General features: G+C 40.3%; 2 protein-coding genes across 12 annotated transcripts in view; both read right to left on the bottom strand.

The window, feature by feature from the left end:
• The window catches only part of SNORC (secondary ossification center associated regulator of chondrocyte maturation), a 36,682-nt gene extending 28,593 nt beyond the window's left edge, over positions 1–8,089 (bottom strand). For both annotated transcript variants that reach the window (XM_075201752.1, XM_075201753.1), the window contains exon 1: positions 6,687–8,089. In XM_075201752.1, the coding sequence (XP_075057853.1) occupies positions 6,687–6,762 (76 nt within the window). In that variant the 5' untranslated portion in view covers positions 6,763–8,089. The remainder of the gene's footprint in view (positions 1–6,686) is intronic.
• A 104-nt stretch (positions 8,090–8,193) lies between these two features.
• Positions 8,194–17,409, bottom strand: part of GIGYF2 (GRB10 interacting GYF protein 2) — a 135,680-nt gene continuing 126,464 nt past the window's right edge. For 6 of the 10 annotated variants that reach the window (XM_075201728.1, XM_075201735.1, XM_075201731.1 and 3 more), the window contains 8 exons: positions 15,726–15,932; positions 15,134–15,253; positions 14,231–14,458; positions 10,915–11,126; positions 10,652–10,806; positions 10,169–10,329; positions 9,582–9,711; positions 8,194–9,141 (listed from right to left, as the gene is read on the bottom strand). In XM_075201728.1, the coding sequence (XP_075057829.1) occupies positions 9,074–9,141; positions 9,582–9,711; positions 10,169–10,329; positions 10,652–10,806; positions 10,915–11,126; positions 14,231–14,458; positions 15,134–15,253; positions 15,726–15,932 (1,281 nt within the window). In that variant the 3' untranslated portion in view covers positions 8,194–9,073. The remainder of the gene's footprint in view (positions 9,142–9,581; positions 9,712–10,168; positions 10,330–10,651; positions 10,807–10,914; positions 11,127–14,230; positions 14,459–15,133; positions 15,254–15,725; positions 15,933–17,409) is intronic. The other 4 variants (XM_075201729.1, XM_075201738.1, XM_075201730.1 and 1 more) reach the window with 3 other exon arrangements.

Genomic DNA, 17,409 nt, shown 5'->3' with positions numbered 1-17,409 from the left:
TGCTGTGGGGGCTCGTCTTCAGCTGGGGCACCTGAATAAAAGTGCATAATGGATAGCTCCCAATATCAAGATATTTTAGTAGAAAAAAAACCTGCTGGCCTCTTTCACAAACCTTTAGAGGAAATTTGCCTTCTACCATGATACAGATACAAACAACAAATCAAAATCAAACAAGGAATGGTTTGATAAAATAAAAGATCAAAGACTTGGAATAACAGAGCCCAGAACGCAATCCCATTGCAAACCTGTGGAATGACCTGAAGAGGGCTGTGCACAGGAGACCCCCCTCACGTTTTCATAGACCCTGAACTTCTTTCAGAAAAGAGTGGGATAAAATTGCTGAGTCCAGGGGGTAAATGTATTAATGTCCGGATTCTTCAACTCCGGCGTGTTCAGCGTCTTCGGGCGATTAAATTTAAAGCGGCGCTGCATTGTAAAGGGAAGTTTCCATTTACAATGCAGCGCCGTTTTAAATTTAATCGCCGAAGACGCTGAACATGCCGGAGTTGAAGAATCCGGACATTAATACATTTACCCCCAGGTGTGCAAAGTGGATAGACTTATTCAAAAAGAATCGCTGCAATAATAATAAAAGATGCTTCCAAAAGTATAAGTTTAGGGCTATTATTTTTCACTTTTCCCTAAAAACGATTTGGTTTCCATTTGAATTTTGTTGGCTGTAATGTGGCATTTAATGTGGAAAAAGGTCCAACAGGGGCAAGATGAAAATAGTGCTGACCAAGTGTTGTGCAGACCCTGTACAGTTCTACAAAGTGTCTATTTAAGTTCCGTGATAAAACATTGCAATGCACCAATGTAGAATGGTCTTCCATGTGAGTGATGTGAAACAACTGTACACACCATATTCCGAGTAAGGCAGTGGAGATATTAGAGATCATTGCATCAGGGAACACTGGAAGAAGAGCTTCTGAAGGAGATTGAGAAGGTTCCAAGCATTGATGGTTTAATGAGAGCAGCAGCACAAAAAAAAAAAATCAACTGACTACATTCAGGGACAATAATATAGTATATTAATATAAACGGATATAGTAGTTACACAAACAATTGCATAAATTGGACCAATTCTTACGAAAAGTAAAAAGAAACCCAGAAAAGGCAGCCAGCAGATTGTCTCATGTTAAGTAAACTTTTACATAGTTTGTAGTTTATTAATCCCTTAATGAAGGCTATGAGATTTAGTGGTCCAGTAGAAAGTGTCCCTGCTAAGATAGGAAACTGTAATAACTGTTATAAACAAAGTCTCCTTACTTAAGGAATGACTTAGAATGCTTTTCAGATATGCATTATCAAAGTATTATTGTTCCATTTTAAGTGTTTATCTCTTTAATAATTTACTGGATGTTTTATTTATGTAAACAGTCATTAGCAGCACACCCACATTTGTGAAAATGTCGCTCTCTTCACATGGCTGCGGTGAATGCAGAACACACAGACACACGCATTCCACACCCTGCTGGCAAATCTAGCACTGTGCTGCCAGCTCTGCCTGACCAGTGGGGCAGTTCTATCCCAGGAATTGTACAGAACTCATCTAGAAATGAAACCAAATGTCGAATCTGCACATATAGATTTCACATTCAATAATCTCCTAGCAATTCAATAGTAGGAAATGCTTTTGAAATTAATGTACATAACTATATGTTCAGTGCTACAGAACTAAAATTAAAAGCAGATGAAGTGACATTTACCAACCTGAAATCAGTCCAGGTAGTAGAGGTTATAAACCAAATTAAATGATGATGCCATTACTTTACACAGTGATTACCAATTATATACTTTAATATTTTATTCTAGTTTCATCCTATTCTAACTTTATAGAATAATGTTCACTTAAAACTTTACTAGTTGTATAGAATAATCCTAATACTGTTAAACAAAAGAATACACATTCATACAGCAAAAACGCTTTATACTTTCATTTACTGCATTTTATTGAATACCTCTCATAGACTTAACCATACCTGTCACCAGGTCCTTACAACATAGTTTTCTGTTCATAACATGAGGGCTGATAATCCTTCGCTCTATTTGTATGGGGTCTCTGGTCTACTGCAGCAGCTGCTGAGCTAAACAATATAGGTACATGAAGAATAAACACAGTCAAATGCTCAGAGCATTTGGGTTTAATCCAACATTTGGTGTCCCTTTATCAAAATATTAATATAGTTATTTGATAAAGGGACATTAAGTGTCCCCAAATGTGCGATTATACACAGAAACTTCTGGATGCGTGACCATGCACTGGCACTATTTATCTGTATTGTGTAGGAGTGCAAAGGAGTGAATACAGACAACGCAGCTTCCATGTTGAGCTGTCAGTTTCAAGTAAACTTGTGGAAGAGTCTAACATTGAAAGAGGCTGAAAGTCAGGTAAAATATAGAATTTACACTAAATTTATTTAAAATCACCCCCGATCCCCAAAAAACAACCCCCTCATAATTTTGCAAAGTACTTCTAATAATTCCTGAAAATTAGACTTCATGTGAAAAGCCATGTTAAAATGTCCTTGGAGAAGGAGAACAAATTGAACAGCAGATCAAAAACAAACCATTTGGGAAAACCATTGTAAAATGTGTTTTTTTTGTAAATAAACATCCATCTAAAATTAATCTAAAGCAGTATTTAAAATACAAAATAAGTTTTGATGTTAAACATTCCTGTATAATGCAACAGTGTTCCAACTTTTTTTCCTATAATATTTCTAGAGAAAGGCTGGGTACAAGCTTCAGAACATTTCTCCAAATGTGATTTTAACAATTTTACCAACGACTGGAAGTCCTGATCAGGATGCCGATTAATGTGTACACACTATACATGTTTTACCTTCAGATCTGTCATAACCATCAGCTGAAAGAATTGTGGCTGTAAACTCTATGGAGATCTGCCTACACTGTTTGTCGTGAGTGCGTACACACTGCAGAATTGGAACATCGTTCACAGATTTTTAGTCCATTTGTAATATCAAACGATACAATGAGCTTTGTAACGATAATTGTTGATCGTTGGAGCGTACACACTAAAGCAATAAGGGCCCAAATGGTCGTCCATCGTGTGATTTGCCCAATACCCAGCCTTACTGGAACTCACACTTGAACATGATGTGGCGTTCGTGTGAAGAGAGGTTCAGCATCACTATCTGCTGACCACCCACTTTTAAACCATATTGGATTAGGCAGAAATATAGAATATTCTATTTACTCTACTACACATAGAAAATGGATTGCAATTAGAATATATAATATTCTAACTACTACACATTTATAGGACGACCAGTGTTTTATAAACACATACATACTAAAAGAGAATAATCTGACGGGAACGATCTGATATATGAAATTGTGTTTCAGTGATTGTGATTCAGCTGTCACATCATTATATCCAATGATATGTGAACAAGTTTTGTATGACTATTTAGTAACTCTAGTCTAATACAGGTTTAGGAAGACTGCAGTACTCCAGTATTTAGTTTACTACTTAAATGTCTTCTTGACAGACCCAACCAGCAAGGTGTTAAGAGATGAAGGCTATCCATTCACAAATGAATGTATATGTAATAGTAAGTTTTTAAAATACTGTGTTATTTTTATCTGATGATCAAATGCAGCCAGAGAGACTAACCAATTTGTATGTTCCTAGTCTGCAATACGAGTACATAGAGGTGTAGCTAAAGGGCCCTGGATGCTACATCCGAGCTGGTGCCGGTCAGACCTGTGAAAGCACCAGTTTGGCATTATACATTTGCAAATCTCCTGGCTTCTTGTCTAAATGTGTGCATCTAAAGACTATTAAAATGTCAACGTTATGTCTATATCACACAAATACAAATATATATGCTGATTTGTGCAAGTTGTGAGGATGCGTTGCTTCAGTGACAATGTTTAGGCCCACCTTTGGCTAAAATACAGATATCTTATGTTTACAAATCAAAAACGGCATTTTTCTGGCAAATTAAAACTTCTCACAAGGCAGTAATTTTTTTTGGGGCATGGAGCAAGCAAATATAAGCCAAATGACTATCTGTGAAAAGAGGTGTTTGGAATTTTACTAATAAGTATGTCAGCAATACATGTAGATAAGATCTGTATAAACAGAGTTCTGAACTTACGACCACTGCTCTGCTATGCTTCTGGAAATCATAGTGTTAGCACTGAATTTGTCAGGAAAATTCAATGTTAAAAGCTTATTCAGAGATGTTCACGTCTGTGAGCTGCATTGTTCACAATTTCATTCCAAGGGCAACACAGTTTAGAGGGAGCTGTGGTCATCACCTCAATGTTCATTAGGAAAACCTGTGCATTATAAGGAATGCTGAATCCAGTATTATAAATAATTTGCTTTAATTTCAGAACCATCTACAAAGAGCACTTAAGTTTGCAGCCTCAAGCAGTTAAATAGTCAACTTCTTGGGTACTTCTAATTGTCTTATAATAGGCAATACATGAAACCATATGTAATATACAATATATTGCCTAATGGCTGGTGATTGGTGATGTCAGGAATGTCTTGCTCATATTACATATCCTTATATTTTACAGTAGGAGGTACATTATTCAGCATGTAAACTTAAGCCATGGGAACGCTACCTATTTTCGGTCTATATCTGCTCTTATGTAAAACAAAGTAAGATGGGGTTCTTACCAAGAAGACCAAGGTGCAGTCATTGCAGCATGCAACATACAGAACACACACTCATCTGGCTGACAGACACTTCCTTTGTGCATGCTGCTCTCATGTGAACAATGACCGATAGAGACTGAAAATGTCACCAGTGGTTCCCAGAATTCCCCTTCGTCACATCATGATTTAAAAAAGAACTAATGGCACCAAGAGGAGAAGGTGGTCAAAGTTTTTACCCACATATATTTTTTAACAGAACTCAGGCTGTTTACGGCTTGTGAGCTACAATACTAGTGATAACCAAAGAAAAATGCTCTTAGAATTACTCAGATTCTGTGTTATGATCAACCTTTCAAACACAATAAGGACATCTCCAGCACAGCTTATTAAACTTCTCTTGGTGCGCCATAAGCCCTGTTTACAAACCCATTACAAACTAAGCAAGGCAACACGGATACAGAGTGTTCCCGGAGGAACCAAGCACCCATAACGTTCCACCCCATAAACCAGACACAAGAGACCTGTGCTATACCTGTTCATAGGAAGAGTGTAGCAATAATGAATATATACTCTAAATAAATTCTACAATACAGCAAAAAAAATCCCAGCTGTATAAAGATGGTTGTAGCCATTTCATGGAGGCTGTTGCTCCTTAGTTTTATTAAAAGAGCACATAACGGAGGAAATTACATTATTATACTCCTCCTATGAGGCAATGCACACGGATTTTGCAATCAGGCAACAGACATTGGAATAAATGAGTCTACTTATGGTTAGAGGCTAGTTGGGAAAACCAAAATGAATTAAACATTTGTTTAAATAACAATACATTTACATATTCACATTTGTATATATTCTACTTATTTTAATAGTTTCGCTTTTGAACATAAAATCTAGTTTCCCGTACAGACTGATATCAGGCGATACAGTGATTGGGAGTCACTGTACTAAGCTTTCTATGGGCCTGCACCAATGGACAATCTTTAGAAATGCCAATGATCTGCACATTTTATGGACCTTCAACATAAGAAATCAGCACTTCCAGCTTTGGTGGTTATTTACTCTGCTAAATGAAGAGGGTGTAAAGCATTGTATCAGCTTGTAACAATTCCTTGTTTTCTGCATGTCGGGGAAATATCTAGTCAGTCTGCTTTAGTAACCACATTGCAGAGGCCTTCTGTGTTTCTGCATGGCACATCTGCTGACTTCCCACATTGGAAAGCTGCAGTGTGTTATGTAAATATGTCACAATAAATACAGTGACAACAGTATGTCAATGCTTTGTCTACCCAAGCCTTCACTGGACCATGTTGATCTGGTTTGTCACACCATCCTGCTAGGTCCTTTATTCAAACTTGCATCAAAACAATTTTTATTTGCTCTGTCCTGTTCCCTCTGGGGAATTTTAAAACCTGAAACATCTGAACTACAAGAGCTTTCAGCATGGGGAGGGTTAAAGTGAATTAGTGAGTAGGTAAAAGCAAATAGGCCACTGGCCGGATCCGTGGCCGGCGTCAGCAGTTAGTAGCCACAACGGGCGAATGTCCAGTGACAGAATGAAAGGCGCCCTGTTACCTTAACAAAGGGCACCTTGTCCACTTGGAGAGCCCTGAGCAGACCCAACCCGTGTCCAGCCGCAAATATTACATCAACTTATTTACAGAAAAGCAGATATGTACATTACATTGGCGTACGTCCGCGTCATAAAGTATCTAACAAAGCTATTAATGTCTGACAGCGTGTACATATTTCATTTCAATTAACTGTATTAACATGATGTTTTTGGCATAAGATAAAGTGCATACATCAGAATATTTTAAATTTGTTCAAACACACAACCGTCCCAGAGAAAGACAAACATAGAGCGGATTCCCAAATCAGAGTCTAGGATTTAAATGAAACATGGTGAACAATGGCTAATTCCTACAGGCAAATCCATCTTGACGCAAACATTTCAGTGAGAGGCCCAACAGTCATCTAATGAGATGTAGGACCTACAGTGCAGATTATAGTGTACCCCACATATACATAAGGTTTTTCATATTACCTGTGAGGAACGGAGGGAGCAAACTTCCAGTAAAAAGCAGCAGCAGGACAAGTTGTGGGGTCCCTGTGCACAGCATGTTTGTCTACGGCCGGGAAGATGTAGAGTGTGAGGGAGGTGAGACGTTATGGAGACCTTGCAGCCTTCTGGGTTAACAAAGGTGTCTCTGTCCAGTGAGGATGGAAATGTTTAGCTGAGGATCAAGAGAGAAGCACACACACACACCCCAGACACCTCACACTCCCCTCATAGCCCTCCTACTCAGCCATGTCAGGAACCAGAACCACCCAGCAACATTCCTTTCCCAAAACCACCACCTCCCACAAAAAAGAGAAGTATGGTAACGGTCACTTTCTGTCGTTTCTGCAGTAAATGTATGGAAATTCTCCCGAGTAGATACAGTGTTGTGTGTTTATTATTAGTTTATTTTAACTGGTCAACAACTAAAACAGTCTCCTGAGTGTTCTAGCAATGCTGAGGCTGGATGGTGCCGACGTTAGGTTATAGCAGCCATATGTAGCAGCAGGAACAGTACTCCACACAAGTCCTCTAAATAAATTGAACTTCTACATTAAAAAAAAAATAATAATTTTTTTTTTAAATATTTGAATGAGAACCTTGCCAAGAAAATCTGTGTAATACTTTACTCAGCAGTAAACATCCTAGGAGATACAGTGATTTTTCAGATCATCAGCTGAAACTCAATAACACCAGTTAATAGTCAGTATTTGACTTTCTAGAGGACATTCAGTGATTTCCTCCAATGAAGCTCCGTGTCCCTCTAATACTCATAAAACAAAACTGGGAACATTTCTGGGTAAAGTGTTTGCACCAAAGATATCAAGGTGAAATATCCCATTGGTTTTGTGAAAGACATTTCTTTACATACATGCAGAGAACAGTGCTGCCATTGAAACTGTCTGGTTTTCGTTTCAAACATCCCTTTGATAATTTGTTTTCCCAGAATCCTCACACACCCAACCACTGAGCTCATAGAGCGTACCAAATCCTTAAAAGGAAAATAAATAGGAAGTTTTCAGTGAAAAGAATTTGTAAAATAAATTAGATTTTAATACAATTGTGTCTCTGGGACTTTTGTTCATGTAATGACCTGATAATATAATGCAAAATCCCATGTTATAATTTTATTTTCACTCCCGCACATTTGCACTCCTGAGCTGCATCTTCGCGCCTCCACTGGATTATGGCAGAAGGCTAGTAGTCTTCATGATACAGGTCTGATTTGTTTGATAACTCACACAATTCCATTAAGCATTAGCAGGGAGCAGGATGACTCGGGTCTGCTTAGCCACAGAAGAGCCCATGGAATAGCCTTTATTGGTTAAGTCATGAGATCACTTTTTGTGGTGGCAGCTGTCAGAGTTTGATTGTCCGAATGCTGGCACTTCTCAGGTCATAGAGGAAGACTGTGGCAGACATATAGTTGACATGTGAGGCTCCTCTGCACCATCCTGACATTCACAAAGCAATAAGGCATCCAAATCAGAAATGTGTTATAATACAACCAGCGCTTTATTGAGGTCAGGCCTGGCATCCCCCCCAAATCACTGCACACTGGGGCAAAACTTTACAGTGGTCCGGGAGCTGTGTAAACATAAGTGTGTTGCCTCCTATCCACACACCTTCCTGTACGTCTACGTGTATATATTACGCAGGGGGAGCAGATCTGCAAGGACTTAACAGCACCAAATTGTGTCTGTATATATTTTGCAGCAAATTGTTTATAGTCAACTGTACATATAACACAAATAGGTGTAAATTCTGCTCCCATTGCAAATAATTAAACCAAAAATTATCACTTAAAAAATGCACATGTGATAATAAGGTGTGGGGTGGATGAGAGATAGGAGTGCGATACCAGTCTTACCTTTGTAGCATACCCTCGCCAGCAGAGCAGGGGAAGGCTGTGCACTGTTCACACTAACAAAAGCTCCACATATATTCATGCTGCCCTTACACAATCCATAGAGCTGAACCCCAACAAAGCAGTGAGGGGAGGTGCAAAGTCCAACCCAAAAGCCTCCTCTCTCTCTCTCTCTCCACCTAATAACGGTGGAAAAAGCAACAGACTGTGCAAGCCTCTGAAACGAGACCTTACAGTACTGTAATGAAGATGAGTTAAGTTCCCCATAACTCAATCTCTACCCCCCCTCAAGGTGCCCTCTCCACGAAGTGGGATATCTAGCATAGTGGAGGGGGGAGGATGTCCTTCAATCGTCCTTCTCCTAAAGCATTGAGGGAGGGTGCCCTGTGAATACCCCAGCAGGGCACTGGGAGTGTGTTGGGGGGTGCTGTCATGTTTGGCTTCCCCCTCCCATTGAAGCCGAGGTAGGGGTGGGGAACACGTTACCCCTACCCCATCGCAAGGATCAGTAATCTTCCAAAGTCTCTATCTCCCCCATGTTCAACCTCTCAGAGGAAGCATTGACGGAAAACCCTGGAAGAAAACAAGAGAAAATAAGAGGTATGCAATAAAGTGGGAGAGAACAGGAGTAGTGTAAGTATGTGGAACAGTAGCATCATAACCAGGACAGGACACAGGAGACTTAGGAGATGTTCAGAACAAGCAAAAAAAAAACAACAGACATGACAGATCATATAGTAGAAACAAGAGAAAGACAGGCATGAAGGGAAGAGGGACGCAAGGTAAAAAAATATGCCGACAGACAAGGAAGGTGAAAATCAGGAGATGTAAGAAGGTTAGGGTCACCACAACAGCGCTTCAAAGCAAGAAATGAGCAATAAAATTAAGGGGAAATGCACTAAAGGGAGCAATTCTAAAGCTCTGAAACAGATCAGATTAATTCAAATAAGCAAAAAAGGAAATATATTGCCTAAACATAAGTGGGGAAAGATAGTGAAAGTACAGATTCTTGCCTAGAAGACTTGGATCCGCCCGAACCATCTTCTGTTTCTTTTTCTTGCGTCCAGCGCTTTGTGCAGTTTCTAGTGTTGCCTGCTGTGAATTATGCTGAGTTGTCTGGTACACAGCCCACCCAGATTCCTGCTAAAACACAACAGAGTGTTGTATTGGGTAATGCGCATTAGGAAAGCCTCAGGTGCACGCACAACTTACAATTCCAGGAACTGTATATCAAATATTTCCAGTACCAGATTTCAGACTAGGACACTTCCAGTAATCCAGAAGAGAAAGCTTTTATTCTCAATAACTGCATCCACATTGACAAGATAGCAGGTAAATCATGTGAAGACATATGTCACACACAAAACAGAAAGAGACATTGTTTTTCCTTTTAATATTTTCTGCTTTAACAGCCATCTTCCCAAAGTGAATGCAATTTCTATGTGCTAATATTCAGATATTACAGAATGGCTACAACTCTCTTATATTCAGAGAGTGGAGGGTTCTCAGATGTGGACACCAGTATTTAGCGTTCATGCAGTTAGCATTAGTCACTACTTCCCAGTTACACAGCTGCCAGCCCTTGGTGTTGCTATTATACCTGTTGTTGCCTTTGTAGAGCGTTTTTTTGCTTATTCCGGCGCTCCAGAAATTGCTTAGAGAAATCCTTTGCTTCTGCGGTGTCCCCAAGATATGCACGGACATAATCATAGACCTCGTAGGGAGATTCCACTTCATGCAGGAAGGACACAAATGTGGGCACTGTACAAACAAAGCAGTATGGCAAGTATGAGAAACAGATCATGGCGCGTTTTAAAACTGTAAGCGCAGAATTCAAATATTAGCACTCCATAGTGGAAATGGGCTAACAGACCATTCATTTTTTTTTTTTTATTTTTTTTTTAAGGTATCAATTAGAGTCTGAAAAATGCATTAACAGCAGTAAGGTACAAATGAGCCCTTAAAGTATTCATTTCTAAAAGAAACATATTGCATTAGCTACTTCTAGCTATTCCACAGAAATGAACACTACAAAGTACCCAACATGAACAGTGTATAATGAAATATAAATAACTCCTCTCACCGTCCAGGCTGTGGGCAGTGTTGAGCGCATGCAGAGTCTGCTCACACCACTGGGTGAAGCTGTCGGAACACTTAGTTGCTCCTTGGAATAGTTTAACAAGTTTCTCTTCTTGCTCAACTTTCTTACTCTGCCGGCTGTTCACCCCCGATGGCTTGCTGAGAAGACAGAGGGGAAGCTACAGTTAGAACCATCACTGCAATACATGTTTGTGACTACCAGTTGAACAAACAAATTATGCACACAGAGGAAATCACAATTTTTACCTGGCATTGGTCTTGTTCTTATTTACAGTGTTACGGGGTGCTACCACTTTCACGGCATCGTCCCAGAATCCAACACTTGACGCCTTGTTTTCTGGGCTACTCCAGATGCTGCTTATGGAGTCAGTTGTCCACTGGGGGCTCAGATTGTTATTCAGACTGCCCCACACAGAGCTTCCGGAGCTGCTAATGCTGTTGTTAGTGTTATGATGCTGCTACAAAACAAAGGGAGCAAGAAATATTCTAAGAAATGCAGACAGAGCTGTACGTGACATACATATAGGCTGTATTATTGAGTCTTAAGTTTTCTTCGTATGGCTGTATTTGTTCTACTTTTAAATTAATAAAACAAAATAGACAAACATGTTTCTGTAACAAGATAATCAATAAAACTTCTTAAAACTCCCCAAAAACAAAAGCAAAACCTGTCAGGAATAAAGTGACTTGATACATTTGTTAGATTTGTCACTGGCAAATATACCCACACACAGAAAGTCTAACCAGCACCAGTGCTACCACTACACTGTAAAGAGAGATCAGATGAGGTTTTTAAATACACACCAACAGGACATGGAGCCTTAACATTACATTAAAAGGAATATAATGAAAATACAAATTCAAATATACAACTATCCATGTAAAGGAAATGCTTGTGTAAACAAGATTAAGGTGTGTGTATTGAAAAAACTTAATTCCAGAATCAAACCTGTGTAAAAGTAACCTCCCATTATGCTTTGGGACAAGCACATAAATGCTAAACAGATCGAGATGCCCAATATGTTGTACAAAAGGGCTAAAGGAAAAGTGCCCGTGTTAGATGATTGTTTGGTAGAACTTACATAGCTATTAAGTTTATAAAACAAAACCAAAAGGAACACGGCGCTCGTTTTTTCCTGTTCGAGCTCACGTTTAAAAAAACAAAACCCTCAATTCAATTGTTTTTTTGCATGCACCCCCTCGCGCTCTATTATTGGTCCTAGCGAGTTTGAAATGAGGAGTGGTTAAGGCAGTCATTTTAGTATAAAAAAATAAAAGTAAATTAATGCAATCAAGAATGGCCCCTACACTGCAATCAAGAAGGGCCCCAGCACTGCACAAGAGAATGGGCCCCCACACTGCAATGAAGAAGGGCCCCAGCACTGCACAAGAGAATGGGCCCCCACACTGCAATGAAGAAGGGCCCCAGCACTGCAAGCAACAATGGCCCCCCCTGTACAGCAGAATTAAAGATTTTACAAGGAGGTACATTTTTTGAAATTTACAAACATTTCTTGAACACTGGCCAAGCATGGACATTTGTAAGGTACAAATATTTGTTGGGACTTTGCGTAAATGAGTGTGTGTAAGTAAAGCATCATATAACTGAGGATTTCATCCATGGTGAGTATTTTTTTTTTTTTTAAAATAAAAATCTATATGGTGTACATGAGGGTGTTTACTGTATTTCATGGGGTTTTATTATTTTTAATAAAGATTTGTGGTTGGAATGAGGGTGTTGTGCTTTTATTTAACATTGTGCTTTGTGGAACTACAGATCACAGCCAGCCGTGGGTGTAAGGGCATGTTGGCACTTGTGGTTCTACTACAAGTGCAAACAAGCCCTGGGTGCTATGGGTACGCTGATGCTTGCAGTTAGACAAGTAGCAGCATGCCCACACTATTTAGGACAACATGGCTGGCTGGGACATGTAGTTCCACAAATCAATTTTTTTTTTTTTAATCCAAAATCCTTATTACCCTACTACCCATAGCCCAGGGGTAGTAGGAAGAGCCCTAGTGCTATCGGCACTGGCCTGGGTGTCCCTAGGGGGGTGGCCCGCTTACATTTTGCAGCGAACCACAATCCCTAGGGAATCCAGGCCATCGCTGAACAGTCTGTGGGTGTTTAGTCATTATGGCCGTGGGACCCAAACTGCGTTCCTCCCCCCCTCCCTCCCCCCTGCTATAGTGCCTATCACCCCGGTTGGTTTGCCTAGTGCTGGTTCAATTAAATTAGGGGGAACCCTACGTCAAATTTTTCAAAGATTTTAACTCACACATCAATAGCCTGCCAGCACTAGGACGAAGACTAGAGTGGGGAGCAAACGATTTTGCTTTTAAAAAAAACCCCAAAAAAACATGATACTTTGGCACAACCACCCCCCCCCCCCCTTATAAAAAATAATATAAAAAAGTTTAAATACATGCACCACTATGGTTTTTTCTAAAGGGGGAAATTTCAAAAAATTATTAATTATTATACACTTTAAGTACTTTTCTGTTTTTAGGTTATTTTTATGAACTTTTACACCGATTTTTTCAGTTTAATGTATATTTTTCTTAGCTTAATAAAAAAATTTTTTCTTTGAGCAGACCAAGGAGGTGCGAGATGAAACAGCAGATTTGCCTGTTTCACACTCAGCGTTAAAAAAACAATTAAATAGCTTTTTCCGCTAAGGGTTTGCAGCCAGCCTATACTTTAACATTGACAAACGCTTGGAGCGCGATAACACAGTTTCGGGGAAAAAAAAAAAAGAAAAAAAAAAAAAGATTAGAATTGCGTGAGAAGTTTTCGCGCTCGAAAATAAGGTAAAATAGCAAAAAAATGACTTAGCACGCTCGAACTTCCAAACTCGCTAACAATTGAATACCCACCATAATCTCTAATTGTACTGAGTTACATGAAGACTGCTAAGGCTGTTAAGCGGAAAGTGACCAACTAACGTCAAAGGTGGGAGAAAGATTTCTAGAACCATTCGCAAAACAAATGACGTTATTTCTTCGGGAAGAACCGCACCACATCTGTTCAATACAGATCCTGATACATTCTGAATGCCAAGGAGCACTGAAACTGGTCTTGGATCATGGTTAAGATAATTGTAAAACCCTCAGTGCCGACTCTCCTGAATTAGCGGGAGAGACCACACGGACTCTGATAGAGCAAGGCTGGCAAGAACACTCGCCCACCTAAATAAACATTCCCATGCACGGTTTTACTTAGGTGGGTGGGGGTTGATGACAAATTGTGCCATGAAGCCCCACCCAGCTCTTCTCCTACTACATGCATCTCCCAGCAGCGAGGTAGGAAAAGACAACCACCAGTATGATTAAGATTCATGTTGGGGTTTCTTCTTTAGCAGGTAACTGCACAAGTTAATGGACTGTGTGCTATTAGAAGAATTCTAGTTTTTGTTTTCCTACATTGAAGTATTTCTGAATATGAAAAAAAATATTTTGAATATTTGATTTAACTTTCTGTGCTGTGCAAAACATTCACATTTCAAGAAGGAACAGCGCTTTTAACAGAGCAACATTAAGCTGTATTGTTGGCCATACTCACAGGAGGAGCAGGAGCAGGGGCAGGGGCAGGGGGAAGAGTGATGTTTGCTGGTCGGCCACGGCCACCTTGTGGCTGCACCTTTTGCATTTGCCTAGCTTCTTCCTGTTGGATCTCCAGGAGAGACTTCATGTTGCTAGTAGTTTTACCCACATTGCCCCAGCCAGGCATCTTTTGCTGCTGTTGTTGTTGCTGCTGCACAGTCTTCATCTCCTGCTGCTGTCGTCGTTGCTGAATTAAAAGAACATAATCAACTTATGTTTGGATATTCTATGTCTGTCCCCGTTACCAGTAGATGACACAACAGGGAGAAATAAATTAGTCGCAATGTTCCCCCGAGCATCGTGGTTGCGCACATTTCCAGGTAGTCGCAACATCGCGGATCTGTGATGGTAATTCACCAGTTAGTGCCCCCACGACTGCATTCATGTCTAACTGGACAGGAGATTAATAAAAACCATTTGTATTTTTCAACTTGCAAACCTGTTACATTTTCCCATCCTGTTCACAATGGAGGCGTACAAATAAATTATACTTATTTAAAGGGGAGAAGAGAAGGAGTTTCTTGAGAATCGGCTATCAGTGGATCCCAAACTTTTTCAGTTCAAGGCACCCTTGGGGTCTCCATAATTTTTTCAAGGCACCCCTAAGCCAAAATAATTACCAAGTAGTCCCCCGCCTTGCTTACCACTGACCCTGACCGAGGCACCCCAGGGAGTCTAGGCACACAGTTTGGGAACCACTGGCCTATATAATCAATATTTTGTGCTGTATTGATTTCACCACAAAACAGGGCACAAGGATTCAGAAACTTTTAAATAAACTGAAATATAACAAGTGAAGGCAGTCTTAATGAGCTTTATCCTGTTACACATCTTTCCACTTTAATAAAATAATCACACACACCTCTTCTTGCTTCTGCCGTTCTCTTTCCTCTTCAAGTTTCTGTATCTCAGCCAAAGATAATGCTGACTGAGAGGATCCGCCAGAATTCACCTGCTGCCCCCAAGTGGATGAAGATGGCAACTAAGATGAAAACACAAGGTAAAAGGACACCAATCATTAAAGCACATAAGACATGCCACAACCATTATATATAAGACCAGGGGTAGGCAACCTACGGCTTTCCAGCTGTTTGTGAAACTACAAGTCCCAGCATGCTTTGCCAGTAGATAACCAGCAGATAGGTGGCAAGGCATGCTGGGATTAGTAGTTTCACAACACCTGGAGAGCCGCAGGTTACCTTCCCCTGATAGAGACAGTAACAATAGCAGACACTGAAAAGTCAGCAATTACTACAAATGGAATAAAATGTAAACATACACGTTTTTTGACTTGAATAAATATGTGCACATTATGGTTTTAGCACAAATATATAATTATTTTTATATTATTTTTGCAAGTATGAACAACAAAAAATACATATAGATACATAAGTTGTTGAACAAGCTGGACATTACATTCTACATAGTATGGGTGCCTAAGGATTTCCTACAACCTTCATCTGGGCCAGTTGCTGCTGCTGCTGTTGTTGCTGCAAGCGTCGGAGTGCTTCCTGCTGCTGTTGCCTCTGTCTCTGAAGTTCTTTTTGCCTCTGAGCCTCTTCTTGCTTTCTGCGCTCCTCTTCCTCCTGCCGCAACCGTGCTTCTTCCAACAATCGCTGTGTAGCCTCCTCCTCTTCTCGTGCCCATTTAGCTGCCTCCTCCTAGAACCAGTGTAAGAAAACAGACATAAGTTCTGACTAAGGCAAAATAAGGAAAACCATATAAAAGCATAAAATGAGGGGGATGTCAGATGGCTTCACTGTGGATAACATGACTATATTTTTGCCTGTTAAAATCTTAATGTCATTTGGAGAAACTTTCGCTAATAACTCTACACGTACCTACCTAACCATTCAGTGTGCCCCGGCACGGTTCTTAGATTCCCGAGGACAGTGTAGGAAATGTAAACAGCAACTGTACCACAAACCTCGTAACAAGCACCATTTTAGCTGATATCATGGAGAGGAAGGGTATTGAGATACAAAAGCCCACCAACAGCTTCAGCTGCTCCTGCAGACCAGTATATTCAGAGGAGCAAGTCTGAGAGGAAGGCTGCTGAATCTGTGCAAGTGGTGCCACAGATAGCCTCTAGTCCTGTTAATGAAGTTATCTGTAGCCCACAAGCAGTATCTTTACTTATTACTATGGAATGACAATGTTACAGACTCATTGATGATGACAACCTCAGTTTCAACCCATAGGGATAAACATCTGAGCTACTACAGTCAAGGCCAAATGTTGAGAATGACAAATAATATTTTTCACAAAGTCTGCTGCCTCAGTTTTTATGATGGCAATTTGCATATACTCCAGAATGTCATGAAAAGTGATCAGATGAATTGCAATTCATTTCAAAGCCCCTGCCACAAAAAGACCATCTGACATCAGGTCAATGATTCTTTCGTTAACATAGGTGAGTGTTTACGAGGACAAGGCTAGAGATCACTCTGTCATACGGATTGAGTTAGAATAACAGACTGGAAACTTTAAAAGGAGGTTGGTACTTGAAACCATTGCTCTTCCTCTGTTAAGCATGGTTACCTACAAGGAAACACTTGCAGTCATCATTGCTTTGCACAAAAAGGGCTTAACAGGCAAGGATATTGCTGCTAGTAAGATTGCACCTAAGTCAACCTTTTATCGGATCATCAAGAACTTCAAGGAGAGAGGTTCAATAGATGTGAAGGGGCACCCAAGAACACCTGAAGGGGCACCCAAGAACACCCAGCAAGCGCCAGGATCTCCTATAGTTGATTCAGCTGCAGGATCGGGGCAACACCAGTGCAGAGCTTGCTCAGGAATGGCAGCAGGCAGGAGTGAGTATCTGTACGCACAGTGAGGGGGAAGACTTTCAGAGGATGGCTTGGTGTTCAAGAAGGCCACAAAAGAAGCCACTTCTCTCCAACAACCACCATCAGGGGCAGACCGATATTCTGCAAAAGGTACAGGGATTGAACTGCTGAGGACTGGGGTAAAGTCATTTTCTCTGATTACAGATTTGTTTGGGGCATCAGGAAAAACGCTTGTCTGGAGAAGGAAGGGCGAGTGCTTCATTAGGTCCTGTGTCATGCCAACAGTAAAGCATCCTGAGACCATCGATGTGTGGGGTTGCTTCTCAGCCAAATTGAGTGGGCTCAC

Source organism: Mixophyes fleayi, chromosome 3 (assembly GCF_038048845.1).
Source record: "Mixophyes fleayi isolate aMixFle1 chromosome 3, aMixFle1.hap1, whole genome shotgun sequence".
NCBI lineage: Eukaryota > Metazoa > Chordata > Amphibia > Anura > Limnodynastidae > Mixophyes > Mixophyes fleayi.
Note: the sequence above shows the minus strand (reverse complement) of the source record. Positions and strands in the feature narration are given on the sequence as shown.